Here is a 23807-nt window from a genome sequence, read left to right as displayed (position 1 = left end):
TCATTAGGCTAATGGGTTCATGCCGTGTTGTATGGAAATATGAAATAAGGTGAGATAAGATATGAAGGGATTTTAAATAAAAGGCCAGTGATAAAATACTATAAAGAACTTCCAGGAATTGCCAAGAGTTAGCTGTGTTGATTTTTCATTAATTAATTAGAAACAAAGATTGATGGTATAATAGTACAGAAGGCTGTCATAGGTTACAAGGGGACAATGATAGGACTGGGCTGACAAACGGCAGATGGAGTTCAGTCTGGAAAGGAGTGAAGAAATAGAGTTTGGAAAGCTGAACTTAGAGACAGAATACAGGAATAATTGCAGGATCTTTAGCAGTGTGGAGGAACAGAGGGGTCATAGGGTCCATGCCCATAGAATCCTTAAGTTGTCGTGCAGGTTGATAGGTTGGTTAAGAAGGCACATGACGTGCTGTTCTTCATTAGTTGGAGGATTGAGTTCAACTGCAGTGAGGTAATGGAGCTCTATAAAACTCTGGTTACACCACACCTGGAAAATTGTGTTCAGTTTTGGTCACCTCATTATAGGAAGGAAGTGGAGGCTTCAGAGATGGTGTAGAGAAGTTTTGCCAGGATGCTGACTGGATTGGAGAGTCTGTCTTATGAGGATAGGTTGAGAACAACATGGTGGGCTGAAGGGCCTGTAATGTGCTGCACTATTCAATGTTCTGTGCTCTAATGGAAGATTGTCCCCATTCTTGATAGTTCATGCTGAGAATCTCCTTGAATTCATGATTGCGCTTTGTAGGCATTACAATGCCAGTACTGTTAATATGCATCTTTACCACAAGGCCAATATGGCATGTCTTCCACCAGATTGGATGAAAGTCTAAGTGGTTTAGGTACCCATTCGACTATTTTCTAATTAGCCTCCTGTTGATCCTACAGGGATTCTACTGGGAAACAGATCAACATAAAGCTCAGATCTCACTTGCATATAAGGGGTATGTTACAGTACCCAATCAACCTTCAGACTTGCACATATTGGGATGGCGGCAAAAACCGGAATACCCAGAAGCTTGGGAAATATGCAAACTCCAAAGTCAGGATTAAGCCTAGTTCTCTGCCATTGTGAGACTTCCACTCCACCAGCTGCACCACTGTGCTGTCCATTGCAGAGAGGCTTCAAAGTGAGATAGAGTCACAAAATGAAATGGGAAGAACACAGCAGATTTATTGTGGGGGAAAAAAATTCGAGGGCATCCATTTTGTAGAAAAAGTGTTCTTTAAATGGTGAAAGTCTGAATGATACTGATGTTCAGAGAATCCTAGATGTCCTTGTACGAGAATCACACAATGTTAATATACCACTTTAGCAATGAATTATGAAGTCAAACAGTGTTTCAGCCTTTACTGTAAGAGGATTTGAATATGAGTTGTCTAGCTCCAATTATAAAGAGCCCTGCTGAGACCACATCTGGAATCCTGTATACAAGTGTGATCTTGCAACCCAAGGATGGATATATGTGATAAAGTGCAGCAAAAGTTTACCAAGCTGCTTCTTGGGATGGCAGGTTTGACCTACAAGGTCAGATCAAATTGATTAGGCCTGTACTCTCCTGAGGCTAGAAGAACAAGAGGTGATTTCATTGGAATATACGAAATTCTTGACAGAGATGATGAAAAGTTGATGTTTCTCCTCATTATGGTGTTTAGAAATAAGGGTCACAGACTTAAAATAAAGATACGGTCATTCAAGACAGAGAAGAGATGTAACTATTTCACTGATGGGGTGGTGCCTCCTCAAATTTTAGTCTTCAGGACAGCTAGGAGGGGCTCAGTTGCTGAGACACAGATTTCATTCATCCACATCTCTCTGTTCCTTTTCCACTCCCAACAGTCCTCCCAAGTTCTCTCCTGTTTTGTTTACATTCCCTATCCCTTTCCCCTCTCCCACCTGGCTCCATATGCTCATCATTCCCCACCCCCTCCCCATCACCTATCAGTTGTTATTCCACCTGTCTCCACACTTCCAGATGAGGGATATATTTCCACTCTATATATAACCCTTCCCCATCTATCCTAAGGGACTCAACCTAAATCATCAACACATCCCTTTTGCCTCCACAGATGCTGCTGCACCTGTTGCAGCGTGTTTTTGCTCCAAATTTCAAGATTCAGTGTCTCTTGTTTCTCTAAGAAAATGACAAACAAGTCTTTAGGTATAATTAGGTAAAAAGTGTTGATGTGGGAACAGTACTGACGTAAAAAATCAATCGTGTCTTACTGAATGGCAGAGCAGAAATGAGAAGCCAAATTAACCTTTGTTAATGCTTTAAGTAGCTGGCTCTTCTGATGTCCCCAGTACAAGTGTTAATGCCACTTCAAGAAAGGTGAAGATAAAGGAGTTGTGAACTGGTACAGCAAATCCTCTACCCATGTGACACTGTTGGCTCTGAGGGGAGCTATACTGGCTATTGAGGCCAATCTGGGGGGAGTTACCACTTAAAAGTCTGAAAGAACCTGTGTTACATTCTTTTATTTAAAGTTGGATACATCCCTTTAAAATAATGAATTAAAGGAAACAACTAAAATTATACATGATTTGATAACAAAAGAAACATGATGGTGAACCTAGAGGAGCTACCGCCTCCCTGCTCGAACAACTCCGGTTCAAAGCTGGCCTCCAATGCCATATATGTGAGTTTTGCACGTTCTTCTTATGACAATGGGAGCCTCTTTTTGGATGCTCCAGTTTCTTCCCTAATCCCAAAGATGAACAGGTTGGCAGGTTAACTGGCCAATGTAAATTGCCCCAAGTGCACAGGTCAGCGGTAGAACCTCAAAGGTGGGGGGGTTCTGATTGGAACATGGGGAGAATTGGCTAAAGGAAAAATTAGGGAGGGGGGTTGGGATTACTGCAAATTGGCATGGATTTAATCATCTGAAATAATCTCCTAAACCAATTTAATTAGCTGGCCAAATTAATTGCTTTTCTACAGGTATTTTGCCTTGCTAAACTAGAATTAGAAATGTTACCTACATCTGAAACTAATGTGTCTTCTCCATTGTAATGAACTTTTGGTGAATATAAAATTTTACTAATTTCCCTTTATTCTTCACACTGTGACTTTTCAGGTCAATTGCTAGCTACCCCTGATGCTCTCTGGGAATAAAAGTGCAGATCTTCAACCCTGATAACAACATTAATTATGGGATGTGCACATTTTGCTCTGGAAGTCCCAACATTGGTATTGGCCTAAATCATCAGTTTCATCTTTCACTCTGCCAATGCTGCCAGCTGTGATTATGCCTGTGCCTCATGGAGTCCAATAGGGCTGCACTAACAACTGCAGGCTTCCCAGCACTGAAATTGGCAAAATAATCCAACATCACTCAACAAGATAGATTTGAGCTATTTTCTCTCTTTCCTCCACCACCATTCCTTCAAACTTGGACATTTTCCAGCTGTTGACTCCTTTCTATCTCAACTTGAAATGCCTGATCATGTGACGAACATCATCAACCCTTGAGTTAAATGTGATCAAAGCACAATTTATCTGAAAGCACTGACTCTGCTAGATAAAAATGAAATTCAAAGGGCAAATACAATTAAGCTGTCAAAGCTGTCCAGTTTCAGGAAGAGAAGAAAACAGAAGTTGTACAATAGAATTCTCTATAATTGGCTCTCTTCCATCTATATCAATTTGGCTAAGTTGCTTAAAAGTATAATTATAACATACAGTGAACTAATTAAACAATAGGCTTACTTTGTTATAACTGCAGGGTTGCAAATTCTAATAGGTCAGGGGTGTGGCATAGGGAAGCAAAACTTCAAGTAAAAAAGCAATTGCTGCTTTTACAAAACATAGAAGTCCATGCATTTCATCAACAGGCAGAAATGTTGGCATGTTGCAAAAAATGGTACAACAACAATCCGATCATTATCTGTGAAAGTTATGGATAAATTACAAAGTAAAAATGAGGGGAAACAAGCATTGGAAAAAACATCTATTCTCACTGTAATACAGTATAATATTAAATGAACTCATCATTCATAAAAATATTCAGCAAAAGCATAAAATGGTAGAATATGACACCAAAGTATCTTCCAGTCATTTACAAGATTAGTTCTAGGGATAAAAGAATTCAGTTAGGAGCTGTCAAGAAAATTTTGAATATTTTACTTGAATCAGACAGTTGAGAGCAGAATAGGTAGTGATGTACAAAATCTTGTTAAATGTGAAAATGTTCAAATTAGCGGAGAGATCAGGGATGCAAAAAACACAGGTCCTGTATTTTGAAGAAAAGCATTTTTAATTCAATGATGATTTATGATGTAGAATGCATTGTCTAAAAAGTGATAAATGTAGAATTATGGCTTTCAAAAGGGAAGTAAAACAAAAAGACAATATTGCAATACAATAGAAAAAAAGTAGGGGAATGGAATTGACTGCATTACTCCACAAAGAACTACCATCAACTCAACTGGCTCCCTTTTGTACTCCAAGGTAACGCTCTTAAGTGATTAATGCAACAGTGGCAAAGAAATTAAGAGAAATAGGTGGAAATATCAGTGACAGTATGTAAATAAACTACTCTGAAAAAAACTGCTCTTCAGAACCTGAGATTTTCTTTGTCACACCATTGCTGGCTGTATGTTCTGCAGTCTCGACTCTATGTTATGGAATGCCTTCCCTTTTCCACCTGTTTTGCCACCTTAAAAGCCATCTTGTTGACTGAGTCATTAGCCATCGTTCACAATATCTCCTGTTAGTTTGGCATTGTTGAGAGAGCAAAGGGCAGCAAGGTAGATGGTGATGAATGGGGAACAGAAACATTGCACTTCTGGTCTTCCTAGCATACAAGTAGTGCTGTAAAAGCAGTTAGCTCCTAGCTTCAGCTCTTTTCATCTGCATTCAGATACAAATTTTTGGTGGCTAAGATATAATTGCTTAAAAATGCTAATGTTCTAAAAGATCATAAAAGTGATGGTGCAATATCTGAATTCTGTAGGTTACTGACCTGCTGTATTAGAACTGGCTTCCAATTGAGGCTCAAGGCCTCTGTTACAGGGTAACGGGTGGAAGTGGAAATGGGGTTAGGTTCATGAACAAGGTAAAAATTGGTCTGGCACCAATGTGATAGGGGCATAAATCTTGCCAGCATTTGATAATTGTTGAGAGTTGGACCCTGATTTGCAGTTGAGAGCAGTGAAAAAGCGAGCAATGACTTTTTAGGTGTTTTAGTGAAGGAAATCAGGGAAGCCACAATTAAAAAGAGATCAGAGATAAAGGATATGTGTGACCACAAATGACAGAGGTTGTAGAAGTGCACAGTGCATAGATCCTAATGTTGGAGGAACAGAGCTAATTTTATCATTCACCAAAAGGCTCGCAATGATAGCGCCCTCCAAGAAGCACTTCAGGTAAATGTGCATCTCTGATGTAAAAATAGCACCAAGGTAGATTTAAAAAAGACCTTGAAAGTGGCAAGACAGGTGGAATAGGGAAAACATTCTACAACATGGGGTCACTCAAATAAGGATGTGCTCAGTTAAATTTTGAAATTGATGCCATTCAACCGAGAAATAATGCCAAACATAATTTGGAGGTTGAAATTATTCAGTTAGGTAATGCTGAACAAATACTTCATGACCTAATTTTAAAAATGAATGGTTAAAACAATTAAGACACCCTCATTATGAGTTAAATGACATTTGACTTCTGAGTGAATCAATCACCTATATTTCATTACTCCACTTCATATTCAGAATTCTGATATGACCACATGTAAACCGTTTTGAGAATTAAAATTCACTCATTTACATATTTCGCAGAAAATTTACTTGAATCTATATCTATTTAACAAAAAATACCTTTAAGTTTTCTATTGTTTGTACTGAAATAGCTTTTGTAATTTTTTTTTAAATTGGTAGTAAAGGTCAAAATGTCATAAGAAAGAAGCTGTTAATTTTTTTCCAAATTTCCTCAAAATGCATCATATTTCCTTCATTGTGATTCATATTTAAACATATATATAAATTCCACTTATAGGTTATTTTCCAAATAGTCTTATTAAAACTATTTTTCTAATACTCTATTGTCCACAGTAAAGTATTTAGGATTTATTTTTCAGAATTTGCCCCTTGATCTAATGACTGACCAAGTCAATCTGGAGATTATTATCTATGGTAAAAGACTTGAATTTGGGCATGATCAAACTTGAAACGTTTCACTGACTTGAATTAACACAATTTTATGAACGGGAAATTAGGTTTGGCAAGTCTGTCAAAGCTTTGACAGTATAATTATAAAGACTAAATAAGGAAGAACCAGTAAATGCAAATTATTAGCATTTTCTGAAGACATTCAAAAAGTTACAACTCAATGTGTTGCTACACAACGTTAGCTTCATGGGCTTGGAATAAAGCATAAATTGAAAATTATTTAATCGAAACATGAGAAAATAGAAAGAGGAATTGTGAGCCACTTGACCCCTCAAGACTACCCCAGATCTCATCCTCTTTTTGTGCCGGTTATGAAATGGACAGAAAATATCCAACAGGGAACAATAGATGGATGAGAGTATTTAGGATTGGTAGACTGTTTGCAATCTACATCAATCCTCTAAATGAGACTGTGTTCAATATATAGAAGTTTATTAACAAAGTCAGGCAACAAAGCTGTGAAGATACCAAGAAGACATAAAACTTCAGAAACTAATAAAAAAAATATCTGGTAGTTGAAATGCATCCTTAAATAAGAAGGCAACTATTAAAGGAGTGAGAACACACAATACACTGCAGATGCTGGAATCTGGAACAAATAAAAAAAGGAACTTAGCATGTTAAGCAGCCTCTGAGGTGACAAGCCGATGGTCAACTTTTCAAGTTGAGGTCCTGAATCAAGTCTGATGGTGTGGAGAAAAAATAGCCACTGAGACAGACAAGGTGAAACCTTGCCATTTAGTGTGCTGTAAATCCTTGAAATTTTATATTTTCTATCCCAGAAATCAATACATGCTTAACAATTCCATGTATTCAAAACTGAGATCGACATTCTTGGATAATGGGAAGCAAATGAACATGGGTGAGGAGGAAGATTAATTTTGATGGCATCAGACAGGAAATCACAAATGTAGATTGGGAAAGGCTGTTTGCAGTTAAGGAGATGTCTTTAGAGATATCTGATAAGTGGGAGGCTCTTTGATGGAGAACTGATGCAGCAGTTCAACCATATCACTGAATAAAACAGATGGCTCAATTAGCCAGATAATAACCACTCCAGCTCCTTGTTTTATATTCATAAAATCTAGCTCTGTGTATAGAATAACAGGGTCATTACAGCCATGAAACAGGCTCTTTGGCCCATCGTGTCCATGCTGAACCATTAATACGCCTTGCCCCATCGACTTGCACCCGGACCAAAACCCCCAATACTCATCCGACTCACGTACCTATTCAAATTTCTCTTAGAAATCGACCTTGCATCCACCACTTGTGCTGGCAGCTAGTTCCACACTCTCGCCCCTCTGAGTGAAGAGATTCCCTCTCAAGTTCCCCTTAAAGATTTCCTCTTTCACCCTTAACCCATGACCTCCAGTTGTAATCTCACCCAACTTCAGTGGAAAAAGACTGCTTGTATTTATCCTACTTATACCCCCCGTAATTTTGTATACCTCTATAAAATCCTCTCTAACCTAATAATTCTAACCTATTCAACTTCTCCCTATAGCTCAGGTCTGCAGATCCTGACCACAATTTTCTCTGCACTTTTTCGATATTGTTTACATCTTGCCTATAGGTAAGTGACTAAAACAGACACAAAACTCCAAATTAGGCCTCATCAATGTCTTAAACAATTTCAAAATAACATCCCAACTCTTGTACTCAGTAGATTGATTTATGAAGACCAATATCGCAAAAGCTTTCTTTATGATGCTATCTACCTGTGACACCAATTTCAAGGAATTATGGATGTGTATTCCCAGATCCCTCTGTTCTACCATACCCATCAGTGCCCTACCATTCATCGTGTAAGATTTGACTGGTCCTCCCAAAGTGCAAAACCTCACACTTCTCTGCACTAAATTGCATCTGCCATTTTTCAGCCCATTGTTCCAGCTGATCCAGATCCTGCTGCAAGCTTTGATAGTCTTCATTGCTGTCTACTACATCTTGGTGTCATCTGCAAATTTGCTGATCCAGCTTACTGCGTTATCATCCAATTCATTGATATAGATGACAAACATCAACAGACCCAGAATTAATCTCTGCGGCACACCACAGGTCACAGGCTTCTAGTCAGAGAGGCAACCATCCACTATCACTCTCTGGTTTCTTTGCAAAGCCAATGTCTAAACTAATTTACTACCTCATCCTGAATGCCGAGGGACTGAACCTTCTTGACCGACCTCCCATGCAGGCCTTGCTAAAGTCTATATAGACAATATCCACTGTCTTTCTCTCATCAACTTTCCGAGTAACTTCCTCGAAATATACTCTGGTTGGTTAGACACAACTTGCCACACACAAAGCCATGTTGGCTATCCCTAATCAGTCCCAGTTTATCCAAATACTTGTATATCCAGTCCCTTAGAATAACTTTCCCACTACTGATGTCAGGTTCACTAGCCTATAGTTTCCTGGCTTATTCTTAGAGCCTTTCTTAAACAACGGAACATTAGTCATAGTCATACTTTATTGATCCCGGGGGAAATTGGTTTTCGTTACAGTTGCACCATAAATAATAAATAGTAATAGAACCATAAGTAGTTAAATAGTAATATGTAAATTATGCCAGTAAATTATGAAATAAATCCAGGACCAGCCTATCGGCACAGAGTGTCTGACCCTCCAAGGGAGGAGTTGTAAAGTTTGATGGCCACAGGCAGGAATGACTTCCTATGACGCTCTGTGCTGCATCTCGGAGGAATGAGTCTCTGGCTGAATGTACTCCTATGCCCACCCAGTACATTATGTAGTGGATGGGAGACATTGACCAAGATGGCATGCAACTTAGACAGCATCCTCTTTTCAGACACCACCGTGAGAGAGTCCAGTTCCATCCCCACAACATCACTGGCCTTACGGATGAGTTTGTTGATTCTGTTGGTGTCTGCCACCCTCAGCCTGCTGCCCCAGCACACAACAGCAAACATGATAGCAATGGCCACCACAGACTCGTAGAACATCCTCAGCATCGTCCGGCAGATGTTAAAGGACCTCAGTCTCCTCAGGAAATAGAGACGGCTCTGACCCTTCTTGTAGACAGCCTCAGTGTTCTTTGACCAGTCCAGTTTATTGTCAATACGTATCCCCCAATCCTCTGTCGGCTCACCCATGGCTTTGGATATTTTAAATATCTCTGCTAGGGCCTCTGCAATTTCTGCACTAGCCTCACACAGGGTCTGAGGGAACACATTATCAGGCCCTGGGGGCTTATCCACCCTAATTTGCCTCAAGTGTGCAAACACTCTGCAATATTCTTCATTAATCTCTATAAAGTTTTAAGTTTCTCAGGGTCAATATCATAAATGACCTGACTTGGTCCAACCAAGCACAGTCCACTGCCAAGAAGGCCCATCAGCACCTTTACTTCCTGAGAAAACTAAAAAAATTTGGCCTGTCCCCTAAAACCCTCACTAATTTTTATAGATGCACCGTAGAAAGCATTCTTCTAGGGTGCATCACAACCTGGTAAGGAAGTTGTCCTGTCCAAGGCCGGAAGAAGCTGCAGAAGATCGTGAACACGGCACAGCACATCACACAAACCAATCTTCCATCCTTGGACTCACTTTACACCGCATGCTGTTGGAGCAGTGCTGCCAGGATAATCAAGGACATGACCCACCCAACTAACCCACTTTTTGTCCATCTTCCCTCCAGGAGAAGGCTCAGGAGCTTAAAGATTCGTATGGCCAGATTTGGGAACAGCTCTTTCCAACTGTGATAATACTACTAAATGGATCCTGACCCGGATCTGGGCCATACCCTCCAAATATCCGGACCTGCTTCTTGGTTTTTTTGCACTATTTTACTTTCCCTTTTCTATTTTCTATTTAAAATTTATAATTTAAATTTTTAATATTTACTATCGATTTGTACTCCAGGGAGTGCGAAGCGCAGAATCAAATATCGCTGTGATGATTGTACGCTCTAGTATCTAGATAGATAGATAGATAGATATACTTTAATAATCCCGAGGGAAATTTGGTTTCGTTACATCCACACCAACCAAGAATAGAGCGTAAATATAGCTATTAAAAAAAAACCCAAAATCAAACACCAAAATGCAAACTATGCCAGATGGAAAATAAGTCCAGCACCAGTCTATTGGCTCAGGGTATCTGACCCTCCACAGGAGGAGCTGCACGTTCGATGGCCACAGGCAGGAACGACCTCCCGTGCCGCCAAGTGTTGTATCACAGTGGAATGTGGCCGAAGTCCAACAGTAAAAAGTTCAATATCCAGTCTGCAATTGTTTGGCGACAGTAAAGACCATGACTTCGCTGCTGCACTGCCTCACATCTATATGCTCAGTGTCTGTCTCCTGAGTAAATACAGATGCAAAACATCCATTTAACATCTCCCTCATTTCCTTCCGCTCCAGACATAAATTACCACTCTGATCTTCCAAAGGACCAATTTGTGCCTTGTTATCCTTTTGCTCTTAATATACCTGCAGAAGCCCTTAGGATTCTCCCTCAACTTGTCTGCTAGAGGAACCTCATGTCTTCTTTTGGCCCTCCTGATTTCCTTCTTAAGTATTCTCTTGCATTTCTTATTCACATCGACTACCTCATTTATCCTTACCTCCTACTTCATCTTAACCAGGGCATCAATATCTCTCGAAAGCCAAGGTGCCCTGAACTTGCTACCCTTGCCTTTTATTCTGACAAGAACATACAAACTCTGTATTCTCACTTGAAGGTCTCCCACTTAGCAAGTATACCATTGCCAGAAGACAACCTGGCCCAGTCCATACCTACTTGATCCTTTCTGATACCATCAAAATTGGCCTTTCTCCAATTTAGAATTGCAACCCAAGAACCAGGCCAATCCTTTTCCATAATTACCTGTAAACTAATGGCATTATGACTACTAGATGCAGAGCGTTCCCCACTCAGACTTCTCTCACCTGCCCTGTCTCATTCCCCAATAGAAGATCCAGTATCACACTTTCTCTAGCTGGGACTTCCATGTACTGATTAAGGAAACTTTCCTGAGCACATTTGACAAATTCTATCCCATCCAGCCCTCTTACGGTATGGGAATCCAAGTCAATATATGAAAAATTAAAATCACCTATCATAATCTTATGTTTCTTGCAAAAGTTTGCAATCTCACTACAAATTGTCCCCTCTAAATCCTGCAGACTATTGGGTAGTCTTTAATACAATCCCATTAATGCGGTCATAACTTCCTTATTGTCAGCTCTACCCAAAAAAGCTTCACTAGACGAACTCTCCAGTCTGTCCTGACAGAGCACTGCCAGAGCATTTACCCTGACTAGTAATGCCACCCCTCCCACTTTAATCTCTCTCCGCTATCATGTAGAAAACAAGAGGACCCCAGAACATTGAACTACCAGTCCTGACCCTCATGCAACCAAGTTTCATTAAAGGCTACAATATCATAATTTCACATGCTGATCTATGCCCTAAGCATATGTGCCTTTCCTACAATATTCTTTGCATTGAATTATGCACAGCTAGAAAATTAGTCCCACAATGGTCAACTTTTTGTATGAAGGCAATTCTCTACAACCACTCCACTATCTGTTCTAGCATTCTGGTTCTCTAGAATTAGTTCTGCAACTCTAGTTTAAACCCCCTCCCACCCACCCATGCAGCACTAGTAAACCTTCCTGCTGGGGTATTAGTCCCCTTCTTTTCAGGTGCAAATTATCCCTTCTGTACAAGTCCCATCTTCCCTGGAAGAGAGCCCAGTGATTCAAAAATCTGAAGACCCTCATCCTGCATAATCTTCATAGCCACATGTTAAACATTATGATCTTCCTATTTCTGGCCTCACTAGCACGTGGCACAGGCAGCAATCCTGAGATCATAACCCAGGAGATCCTGTCCTTTGATTTAGCACCTAACTCCTTGAACTCACTTTGCAGGACCTTGTCAACCTTTCTACCCATGACATTGGTACCAAAATGGATCACAACATCTAGCTGCTCACCCTCCCACTTAAGAATACTGAGAACTTGATCCGAAGTGTCCCTGACCCTGGAATCTGGAGGGCAACAAACCAACGGGGGAGTCTCATTCTCATCCATAAAACCTTCTTTCTGTTCCCTTAACCAATGAATCACCTATCACCACAGCTCGCCTCTTCTCCACTCCCCTTCCCTTCTGAGCCACAGAGCCAAACTCAGTGCCAGAGGCCTAACTGCTAGGTCATTTCCACCACCACCGCCCCCCCCAACAACAGTATTCAAAGCAATAGACCCATTTTTGAGGGGAATGACCAAAGGGATACTCTGCACTAGCTACCTAATCCCCTTTTCTCCTCCTGACAGTCAGCTAGTTACTTGTGCCCTACACATTGGATGCACCTACTACCCTGAATGTCCTGTCAATCAACTCACAGCCTCCCAAATAATCCAGAATTCTTCCAATTCCAGTTCCACCTCCTTAACATGGTCTGTTAGAAGCTGCAGCTGAATGCATTTCTTGCAGGTGCAGTTGTCAGGGACACTGGAGGTCTCCCTGCCTTTCCATATCCCACAAGAGGAATATTCCACTATCCTAGCAGGCATCCCCATGGTTCTAAATGTGCAGTAAGAAAATAAGATAAATAATGACAAAAAAAAATCTGCCTATGACCTATACTTCTCCTCACAGAAGCCACAATAAGCTACAGCTTCAATTTCCCGCTCTAACACTGGCTCAGTCACAGAATGTCAACTCCACTAAAAACTAATTTATTTTTATTGGTCCTTGCCAAGTGCCTAATTATGTGCAATCTAATGTCTCTTTGGGAACTGTGACATACAAAATATGCCAACTGCCCCCACTCACTTCTCTTAAACTCTCTCTTCCTCTACGCAATCTGATTTCTCCTCGGCACTGTGGCAAGCAAAATGTCACTACTTCACAATATGTAAGCACTCAACAGCACAGACCATCAATATCATGACATGGAATCTGCAATAAGAAAGAATTAATGATAGTCTACAATATGGAGCAAGAAATCAATTCAATATATAATTATGCATTTGGAAACAGGAACAGTTAGAAGAACCTAAACTTTAGTCCTACCTCTTGGATTTGCATTCGGACTTTGTTAATGGCTCGGATCCAGCGTGCTCGAGCAGGAGGAAATACAGGAATACTATCCTCATCATTATAACTGGAAAACAAATTTATTTTATGAACCAACTGTAATGAACTATGTAGTCTCAGTAAATGAAATACAATAGATCGTTAAGTATAAAGAAAAAGGCACTTGGTGATTAAATTTATTTTCAAAATAGATTGATTACAGATTTATGATTCAAGATTGTTTAATGACATTTCCAGTACACAAATGTAAACGAGAACAAAATAATTGTTACTCCAGATCCGATGCGGCACAAGAAAACACAATAAGATAAAGAACACAATAATAATTTTAAAAAAGTAATAAATATAAATACACATGATAGCTTATATACATAGACTGATTGTCCATTAAGTGACACTAGACACAGGAGTGTCTGTACATAAGAGGACTCTGACAGAAAGTGATAAAGTAGGGGTGGTTGGGGCATGGAGGGATGTATTAGTGGTTGTTGGTGTTGATCAGCCTATCTGCTGGGGGAAAGTAAATGGTCCTGATGGGAGTGGGACAAACAGTACTTGGGCAGGTTGGGTGAAATCTTTAATTGTGGTTTCTTGAGAAAAATGTTTATATGTTTATATTTTTCTGATGAATGCTGCTTGTATAATGCTATGCGCTTGTCATGCTGCTGATAGTACGTTTTACACAGTACTTGTGCATATGAAAATAGACTCAACATTGACTTTGATAATTATCTGGCCTCCATCATCCTTGGTAGCAGAGAATTCCAGGCATTCACTACTCTCTGAAGAATTTTTTGTACACTCCCTTTTAAATGACCAGTCCTTTAACAAGTGTTGGAAGCATGCTTTCTCTCTGAACCAATTTCCCAAAACAGACCAATTTACCCTAATAGAACGCTATTAAAGCTGCGCGCTGCTCCAATGTTTGTTTATTTTGTCCGGAAATCTAATTGCATAATGAAAAATAAATTAAACTGGAATGCTAACAAATAAATTAAAAGCTCAAAAACCTCTGCCAGTCAAGCAGTATCTGTGGAAATAGAAACCAGTCAATATTTCATAGAACATACAACACTACAGCACAGTACAGATCCTTTGGCCCATGAGGTTATGCCAACCTTTTAACCTACTCCAAGATCAATATAACCCTTCCCTCCCATAAATCTCTCAATTTTTCTAACATCGATGTACCTATACGAGTCTCCTGAGTATCCCTAATGTATCTGTACTTACAATGATCTGCATAGAAAATCTACCTGACATCTCTCTACAGTTTCCTCCAGTCACCTTAAAATTATGCCCTCTCGTTATCAGCCATTGCTGCCCTGGGAAAAATGCGTTGGCTGTCCACTCTCAACATCTTTTACACCTCTATCAAATCAATTCTCATCCTCCTTCACTCGAAAGAGAAAAACACCAGTAGCTCGCTCAACTTTTCCTCATACAACAGGTTTTCTAATCCAAGCAGGATCCTGGTAAATCTCCTCTGCAACCTCTCCAAAGCTTCCTCAACCCCTTATAAGGAAATGAACACAATACTCTAAGTGTAGTCTAAGCAGAGTTTTGTAGATCTGCAAAATTGCCTCATGGCCCTTGAATTCAACCCTCTGACTAATGAAGGCCAACACACCATATTCCTTCTTATACATCCCAGGGTTCAGAAAGAGGTGTCTGAAGAGATTATGGAGGCATTAGTATTAATCTTTCAAGAATCCAGAGGAACTGAAAATTGTAAATGTCACTCCACTCTTCAAGAAGAGAGAGAGGCAGAAGAAAGGAAATTATAGGCCAGTTAGTCCGACACTAGTGTTTGGGAAGATGTTGGAGTTGATAGTTAAGGATGTAGTTTCAGGGTACTTGGAGGCACATGATAAAATAGGCCGTAGTCAGCATGGTTTCTTCAGGGAAAATCTTGCCCGACTAATCTGTTGGAGTTCTTTGATGAAATAACAAACAGAATAGACAAAGGAGAATCAGCAGATGTTGTGTTCTTGGATTTACAGAAGGCCTTTGAAAAGGTGCTGCAGATGAGGCTGCTTAACAAGTTAAGAGCCCATGGTATTACAGGAAAGATACCAGCATGGATAGAGTATTGGCTGATTGGCAGGAGGCACACAGTGGGAATAAAAGGAGCTTCTTCTGGCTGGCTGCCAGGGAATAGTGGAGTTCCACAGAGGTTTGTGTTGGAACCACTTCTTTTCATGTCAATGATTTGGATGACACAATTGGTGGCTTTGTGGCCAAGCTTGCAGATGATATGAAGATAGGTGGAGGGGTATGTAGTTTTGAGAAAGTAGAGAGGCTACGGAAAGACTTAGACCAATTAGGAGAATGGGCAAAGAAGTGGCTGTTGAGAAGTGCATGGTCATGTACTTTAGTAGTAGAAATAAAGGCAAGGACTATTTCCTAAATGGAGAGAAAATTCAAAAATCAAAGGTGCAAAGGACTTGGGAGAAAAGTTAATTTGCAAGTTGAGTTGGTGGTGAGAAAGGCAAATGCGATGTTAACATTTATTTCCATAGGGCTAAAATTTAAAAGCAAGGATGTAATGCTGTGGCTTTATCAAGCAGTGTTGAGGCCTCGCTTGGGAATATTGTGCGCAGTTTTGGGCCCCTTACCTAAGAAAGGATGTGCTGACATTGGAGAGGATTCAAATGATGTTCACAAAAATGATCCCAGGATTAAAAGGCTTGTCGAACGAGGAGTGTTTGATGGCTCTGGGTCTCTACTCAATGGGGTTCAGAAAATGAGGGGTATCCTCTGAAACCTATCAAATATTGAAAGGCCTCAATACAGTGGATGTGGAGAATATGTTTCCTATAGAGTGGTGAATCTGTTGAATTCTTTGCCACAGGCAGTTGTGGAGACCAAGTTATTATGTATATTTAAGGCAGAGGTTGATAGGTTCTTGATTAGTCAGGGCATGAAGGGATAGGGGAAAACGCAGGAAATAGGGGCTGAAAGGGAAAATGGATCAGCCCTGATAAAAAGGCAGAGCAGGCTCAGTGGGCCAAATGGCCTAATTCTGCTCCTATATCGTATGGTCTTAACTACTGTATCAATAGCTCTGCATTCCATCGATGTCACGCTGTAACCTATGACAACCTTTTAAACTATCCGCACCACCACCAACCTTCATGTCATCTGCATGTGAATGTGAATAAGATCGTAACATGCTGGCAGAGCTCCAGAAAAGACATGTTCTAAATTGAACAAAGAAGTTAAATCTGATTTTACCTCCCCTTGAGACCCACATTAGGTCAGCTGGTGTTGACCTATCAGTGAGTGGTGAAACTGTGGAATTCTCTGTCCAATGAAGCAGTGGAGGCTAACTCAGTAAATAAATTTAAGACAAAGTTGAATAGATTTTTGCATAGTAGGGAAATTAAGGGTTATGGGGAAAAGGCAGGTAGGTAGAGATGAGTCCATGGTCAGATCAGCCATGATCTTATTGAATGGCAGAGCAGACTCGACAGGCCAGGTGGCCTACTCCTGCTCCTATTTCTTATTTTATGTTCTTATATAATATTTACAAAACTTGATTGGGTAATGCCTGTAGTTAGTCACCCTGCAACCCAAATCTCCATATCGTTCATTCCAGGGGATGTCATCTCCCACGCAAATATCCTTTTGGTACATCCTATGGGAACAGGGACACACTGTTCTGTGAACATCTTCCTGAGGAACTCCAGAACATGATCTCAGTAGCACAGCCTTTAAGTCAAGGCATTGGCGAATGTGAATTAGTTATCCAAATGTGAAGATGACCCTCCCCATCTATCTACATGCCTACCACTTCAGAGCCACTGATTTCTCCTCTCAACAACACTGTTAGTGTCTCTCCCACTTTCCTTCAAGAACAATAACAGATAGTTACACTTTCAATCTCACCATCAAAGAATAATGCCAGAGGATTTTCTAATTCCACCCTCCTGAGATCTACAATTCTGCCACTGGTTGTAGGCTACAATTATCATGTGAAAATTTTCTATCAGCAAATTGTAGTTTATAATATTAAGTTGCCAACTTCTGCAAGTTAATAAAAGTTTTAGTTATAAAAATAAGTATGACTACATATGCCTGTTGTCTTGAATTTCACTGCAATGCACTTTGTAAATTCAATGTACCAACCTAAACATTCTTCATTGAAATTCTTCCATTCATGCAGCAACAATAGCTACTTGACCATAACCTTAATAATTCCTTCCTATTGCTTTACAAATCAAACCATTGCCAATATTTTTCCTTATCTGAAAATGTACACCGTAGACAATTTACAATGGAAAACTAGGAAACCTAACAATGATGAGGAACCCATCACTACCACCTGTTTTCCCTATATTTCTGCAGTTTCTGGAAGGATCGCCTGGATCCTGAAGAAATACCAGATTTATACCACCACAAACCCATAAGGAAGCTCAAACCACAGCTTATGCAAGTCAAAGATGACATGGGACTCAGGAAGCCTGGTGTTTACAGGATTCCCTCTGGATATCAATTAGACAGGATGCACAATGGAAACTGGCATCAATCAACACAGGAGATATATCCATTTGGGTTACCCCGAGAAATCGGTGGTAGCAGAACCCTGCATTCGCAATGACCATTGGGTTGACTTCGATGGCACAAAAGTACTGAGTCACGCCAATGGCTTTTGGGACCACCCGGTGAAAGAAGCCATTGAAATAAAACTAGCCGAAAAGAATTTTAACAAAGACGAAGGTCTCTCTCTAATTAAGAACTGGAAATCCATGGTAAACAAGTGGCGCATCAGAAACCTGACTGGATGAGAACTAACCAATCAGAAGGGACCGACAATGGGGATATAAACGCCACCGGTCTAAACATGCCCAGGCATCATCCCTGATGAAGATAGCAGAGTTTCTCATCGAAACATTGGTTAAAATTAGTACTTGTACCTGGATGGAAGCCCGCGAAAAGTGTTTTTGTCATATACACCAGCAAAGCTCTAGATCCTTTTTTTTAATAATGACTAAGGTTAAAAGAAAATACATGCAGAAACATCTGATATTTGTGGCCCAATATTACACAATGAAGTAGTCAAAACTAAGCGGTGACATGAATCAGTTGGGAACCTGCTATGAATTAATAAAATTTAATCCAAATATAAATTATTTCTTCAGCCTGTACCTTTATTAAAATCTCTTCTGAAAGTTTCTATGTCATTGGCTTTGGTCTAACCCAAAGGTATGAATTTGTTATCTATCTACTGTCTTTACTTACACCTGCTTTTTACTTCTTTTGGAAATTACCTTAAATCTGTCTTCCCGGTTTCATTATCCTTAAGCCTACATCAAGTCTCCTGTAATCCTTTCAGTTTCTCAATAACAATCCACGTTTCTTAATATCTCACTCACTCTCAGCAACATTTTAATAAATGTCCTCTGCATGCTCTTTAAAGCTCTATCACTTCTCCAAAAGCATAGTGCCTAAACTTTAACAAAATACTCCAGTTGAGGTCTACCTAGTATTTACTAAATTAGCACAATTACTCTGCTCCTGTTCTCTGGTTTTGTACTTATAAATCTGAGGATCATGAGTCCTTTCAACAATATGCAAGTTTTTAAATCTTCAAAAATGTGCATATATCACCATTCCCACACTCTTTCATACAATACTATTCAGTTCAAATTATCTGGCTTCATTCTTCTTGGAACAATGTGTCACCTCATAAATTGTGTTAAATTTCATGTTATATGTCTGTCATTCCACAATTCTTCAGTTCACTTGTCAGTTCCTTGAGTCAAATGCTAATTTAGAAATTAAACCCTAGACACCCAAATCTAAAATGATGAGCCACAGCTTGATGGCATGGGTTTACCACCTATTAAAGCTAAACCAGGTCTCTCTAGGTCTTATTTATCTGATCCAGATGTTGAGGATCTATCTCAGTCTGACTAGAAGAGTGCGAGACTTGATCAGTAATGCCTGATTGTTGACAAGGTCTCCACCAGTGTAACATAAAGTTTCGTCATAAGGCTTTCCCAACAGTGTTGACAGGTGGCAGAGCTCTACCTCCAGACTGGTCAGCTGTCAGTCATTAGGGTTTATAAATTGTGCTTTATCTGTATAACATAAAAATCTACTAAAATGAAATAGTAACAAATTTATAAAATGATTTAAAAGAAAATTAATTTAACTCATTAAATATTAATATACATGAATAATGTACATCAGGAATGTATGTCAGAAGTTTGACCCTCTGAGTGCATTGAAAAACAATCATCAGCACATTGCATTCTGATTATGAAGGTTTAGGTTATCTTTGTACTGTATTTGGTCCACATCCTTCTAAACCTTTCCTATCCATGTACACTTTGTAACTGTACTCACCACTTTCTGTGGGAAAACATGCCCATCAGATTCTCTTTAAATCTTTCCCCTCTTATATGTACTCTAGTTTCCGACTCCACTATCCTTGGAAAAACATACAAGTAATTGATTTTATAACATACAAGTAATTGATTTCAGTGTCCTTCATTCCAGGAACTTCTTTCCCAGTCTGTATAGTCTCCCCTAATAACTAAAACACTCCTATCCTGGCAAAATCCTTGAAAATCTAACAGACATCTACACTAGCTTGATCAAAGTTCAAAATAAATTTATTATTAAAGTATGTACACGATTCATTTTCTTTCAGGCATTTACAGTAAAATAGAATTTTACAAAAAAAACCTAAGAAAAACTGACAAATAACCGATGTAAATTAAAATAACAGAGAACATAATTTGTAAAGAGTCCTTGAAAGTGAACCTGTAGGTCACAGATTCAGTTCAGAACAGTGGTGAATACAGTTATCTATGTCAGTTCAGGAGCCTGATGGTTGTAGGGTAATAACTGATCCTGAAGCTGGTGATGTTCAACCTCCTGCCCAATGGTAATAGTGAGAAAAGGGTGTGGCCTAGATGGTGCAGACATTGATGGTGAATGCTGCTTTCTTGTGAAAGCACTCCATATACAATTGTGGGGAGGTATTTGGCTGTGCCGGACTGGGCTGTGAAATTAAAAGTAACCTTCCCCTTTTTTTCCTCTCTAGCTCCAACCACCAACCCAATTTTGGAACAGTTTTACCCCCTCACTCTGAATCTCATGCATTCTAACAATCAGGACCAGCCTGTTTACAAGACCTTGGCAAAGGCTTTACTAGTCCATGCAAACAATGTGTACCACTGAACCCACATCAATCCTCAGAATCAAATTATAAACCAGGTTTAATATCACTGGCATATGTCATGAAATTTGTTGTTTGGGGGCAGCAATACTTGGAATACATAATAATAAACTTTAAATTGCAATAAGAAATACATTTAAAAATTAAATTAAATAAGCAGTGCAAAAAGGGAAGCGAAGCACGAAAAGAAAAATGGTAAGGTAGTTTGCACGGGATCATTGTCCACTTGGGTCTCTGATGGCAGAGGGGAAGAAGCTGTTCCTAAAACAGTGAGTATGTCTTCAGGTTCCTGTAGCTCCACCTTGATGGTAGCAATAAGAAGAGAGCAGGTCCTGGTTGATGGGGGCACTTAATGACAGATGCCAACTTTTTAAGGCATCATCCTCTGAAGATGCCCTCAATGCTAACAATGCTGGTGCCCATGATGGGGCTGGCTGAGTTTGCAAATTTCTGCAGCATTTTACAATCCTGTGCAGTGGCCCCTCCATACCAGATGGTGATGCAACCAGTTAGAATACTCTCCACGTTACATCTGTAGAAATTTGCAAAATCCTTTGGTGACATACCAAATCTCCTTAAATTGATAATGAAAAATAAATGCTGTTATGCCTTCTTTATAATTGCATCAATATGCTGGACCCAGGATAAAGCTTCAGGTATTGACACCCAAGTACTTGAAATTGCTTACCCTTTCCACTACTGATCCCTCAATGAGCACTGATGTGTGTTTCCTCACCTTCCATTCCTAAAGTCCACAATCAGTTCCTTGGTCTTACTGACACTGAGTGCGAGGTTGTTGTGGCAACACCACTCAATGAACTGATCTAACTCACTCTTGTATGCCTCCTCATCACCATTTGAAATTCTGCCAACCACAGTTGTTGTCCTCTTGGTCACACTCTCAAAAATATCAGACATAATCTCCTACAAATAAAGCCATGCTGACCATCCTAATCCATTCCTGTCCCTGCAAATGGAAATGCATGCCTGCTACATATCTACAAAGAAGAAATTCATTGTGAGATTTAGGAAGCAGTTCCAAGAAGTGGCTGTTGAGAAAAAAATGATAACTATTTTCTCTGTGGCAGACAGTAAGGAGATCCCTCTGCAATTACACCACAGTTATATCTGTCTCCTTTCTTGAAGGTGGTCACGATTTTGGCATCTTTGACGTCAAAAAAAACCTTGGTGCAAACAGTGAAAAAATTCCCAATTATTTCTAAATCAAATACTGCGCATGTAGAAATATGAGAATTCCCAGCACTTCCTATCTTATTACCATTTCTCTTCGTTTTTGATGTCTTCACATCATAGCTTGTGATTATATCATGGCCAGAAACCATTCATATTATAAATGCGGGCATAATTCAAAATGTTGCCAATAAATGAAAGTCCTTAGTGTGTGAAATGCATAAATATAGGAAAATCTGAGCTACATTTGAAAAAAAACTTTTAACAATATAAAAAGTATATTACTTGGCTATCAGGAAATGGTAAGAGCTAAGAACTTTCTGCAGTCCTGACAAAGTAGATTTACGGTGGCATGCAAAATTTTGGGCACCCCGGTCAAAATTTCTGTTACTGTGAATAGTTAAGTGTGTAGAAGATGAACTAATTTCCAGAAGTCATAAAGTTAAAGATGAAACATTCTTTTCAAAACTTTAAGCAAGATTAGTGTATTATTTTTGTTTTGTACAATATTAGAGTGAATGAAAATAAGGAAATGAGCACCATGCAAAAGTCTGGGCACCCCAAGAGATTTCAGCTCACATGTAACTTTTACCAAGGTCTCAGACCTTAATTAGCTTGTTAGGGCTATGGCTTGTTCACAATCATCGTTAAGAAAGGCCAGGTGATGCAAATTTCAAAGCTTTATAAATACCCTGACTCCTCAAACCTCGTCCCAACAACCAGCAGCAATGGGCTCCTCTAAGCAGCTGCCTAACCCTCTGAAAATTAAAAATAAATATTGCCCACAAAGCAGGAGAAAGCTATAAGAAGATAGCATTTTCAGGTAGCTGTTTCCTCAGTTCATAATGTAACTAAGAAATGGCAGTTAATAGGAATGATGGAGGTCAAGTTGAGGTCTGGAAAACTAAGAAAACTTTCCGAGAGAACTGCTCGTAGGATTGCTAGAAAGGCAAATCAAAACTCCCATTTGACTGCAAAAGACCTTCAGGAAGATTTAGCAGACTCTGGAGTGGTGGTGCACTGCTCTACTGTATAGTGACACCTGCACAAATATGACCTTCATGGAAGAGTCATCAGAAGAAAACCTTTCCTGCGTCCTCACCACAAAATTCAGCGTCAGAAGTTTGCAAAGGAACATCTAAACAAGCCTGATGCATTTTGGAAACATGTCCTGTGGACTGATGAAGTTAAAATAGAACTCTTTTGGCTGCAATGAGCAAAGGTATGGTTGGAGAAAAAAGGGTGCAGAATTTCATGAAAAGAACACCTCTCCAACTGTAAAGCACAGGGGTTGATCGATCATGCTTTGGGCTTGTGTTGTAGCCAGTGGCACAGGGAACATGTCACTGGTAGAGGGAAGAATGAATTCAATTAAATACCAGCAAATTCTGGAAGCAAACATCACACAGTCTGTAAAAAAAGCCAAAGATGAAAACAGCAACACACATCAAAGTTGCTGGTGAACGCAGCAGGCCAGGCAGCATCTCCAGGAAGAGGTAGAGACCTGCTGTCCCATGATCCTCTCATATTCCCTTTGCCAATCACCTGTCCAGCTCTTGGCTCCATCCCTCCCCCTCCTGTCTTCTCCTATCATTTTGGATCTGCCCCTCCCCCTTCCACTTTCAAATCTCTTATTAACTCTTCCTTCAGTTAGTCCTGACGAAGGGTCTCGGCCTGAAACATTGAATGTACCTCTTCCTAGAGATGCTGCCTGGCCTGCTGCGTTCATCAGCAACTTTGATGTGTGTTGCTTGAATTTCCAGCATCTACAGAATTCCTGTTGTTTGAAGATGAAAAGAGGATGGCTTCTACAACAGGATAATGATCCTAAGCACACCTCAAAATCCACAATGGATTACCTCAAGAGGTGCAAGCTGAAGGTTTTGCCACGGTCCTCACAATCCCCCCACCTAAACATCATCGAGAATCTGTGGGTAGACCTCAAAAGAGCAGCGCATGCAAGATGGTCGAAGAATCTCACAGAACTAGAAGGCTTTTGCAAGGAAGAATGAGTGAAAATCCCCCAAACAAGAATTGAAAGACTTTTAGCTGGCTCCAGAAAGCATTTACAAGCCATGATACTTGCCAAAGTGGGTGTTACTAAATACTGACCATGCAGGGTGCCCAAACTTTTGCTTCAGGCCCTTTTCCTTTTTTTGTTATTTTGA

At 39.9% G+C, this 23807-nt stretch overlaps 1 protein-coding gene across 3 annotated transcripts in view; it reads right to left on the bottom strand.

Annotated features, from left to right (window-relative positions):
• LOC140194974 (protein unc-13 homolog B-like) overlaps window positions 1-23807 on the bottom strand; it is a 520982-nt gene that overhangs the window by 181162 nt on the left and 316013 nt on the right. For all 3 annotated transcript variants that reach the window (XM_072252479.1, XM_072252480.1, XM_072252481.1), the window contains exon 10: window positions 13233-13323. In XM_072252479.1, the coding sequence (XP_072108580.1) occupies window positions 13233-13323 (91 nt within the window). The remainder of the gene's footprint in view (window positions 1-13232; window positions 13324-23807) is intronic.

Source organism: Mobula birostris, chromosome 3, assembly GCF_030028105.1.
Source record: "Mobula birostris isolate sMobBir1 chromosome 3, sMobBir1.hap1, whole genome shotgun sequence".
NCBI classification, from domain to species: Eukaryota; Metazoa; Chordata; class Chondrichthyes; order Myliobatiformes; family Myliobatidae; genus Mobula; species Mobula birostris.
Note: the sequence above shows the minus strand (reverse complement) of the source record. Positions and strands in the feature narration are given on the sequence as shown.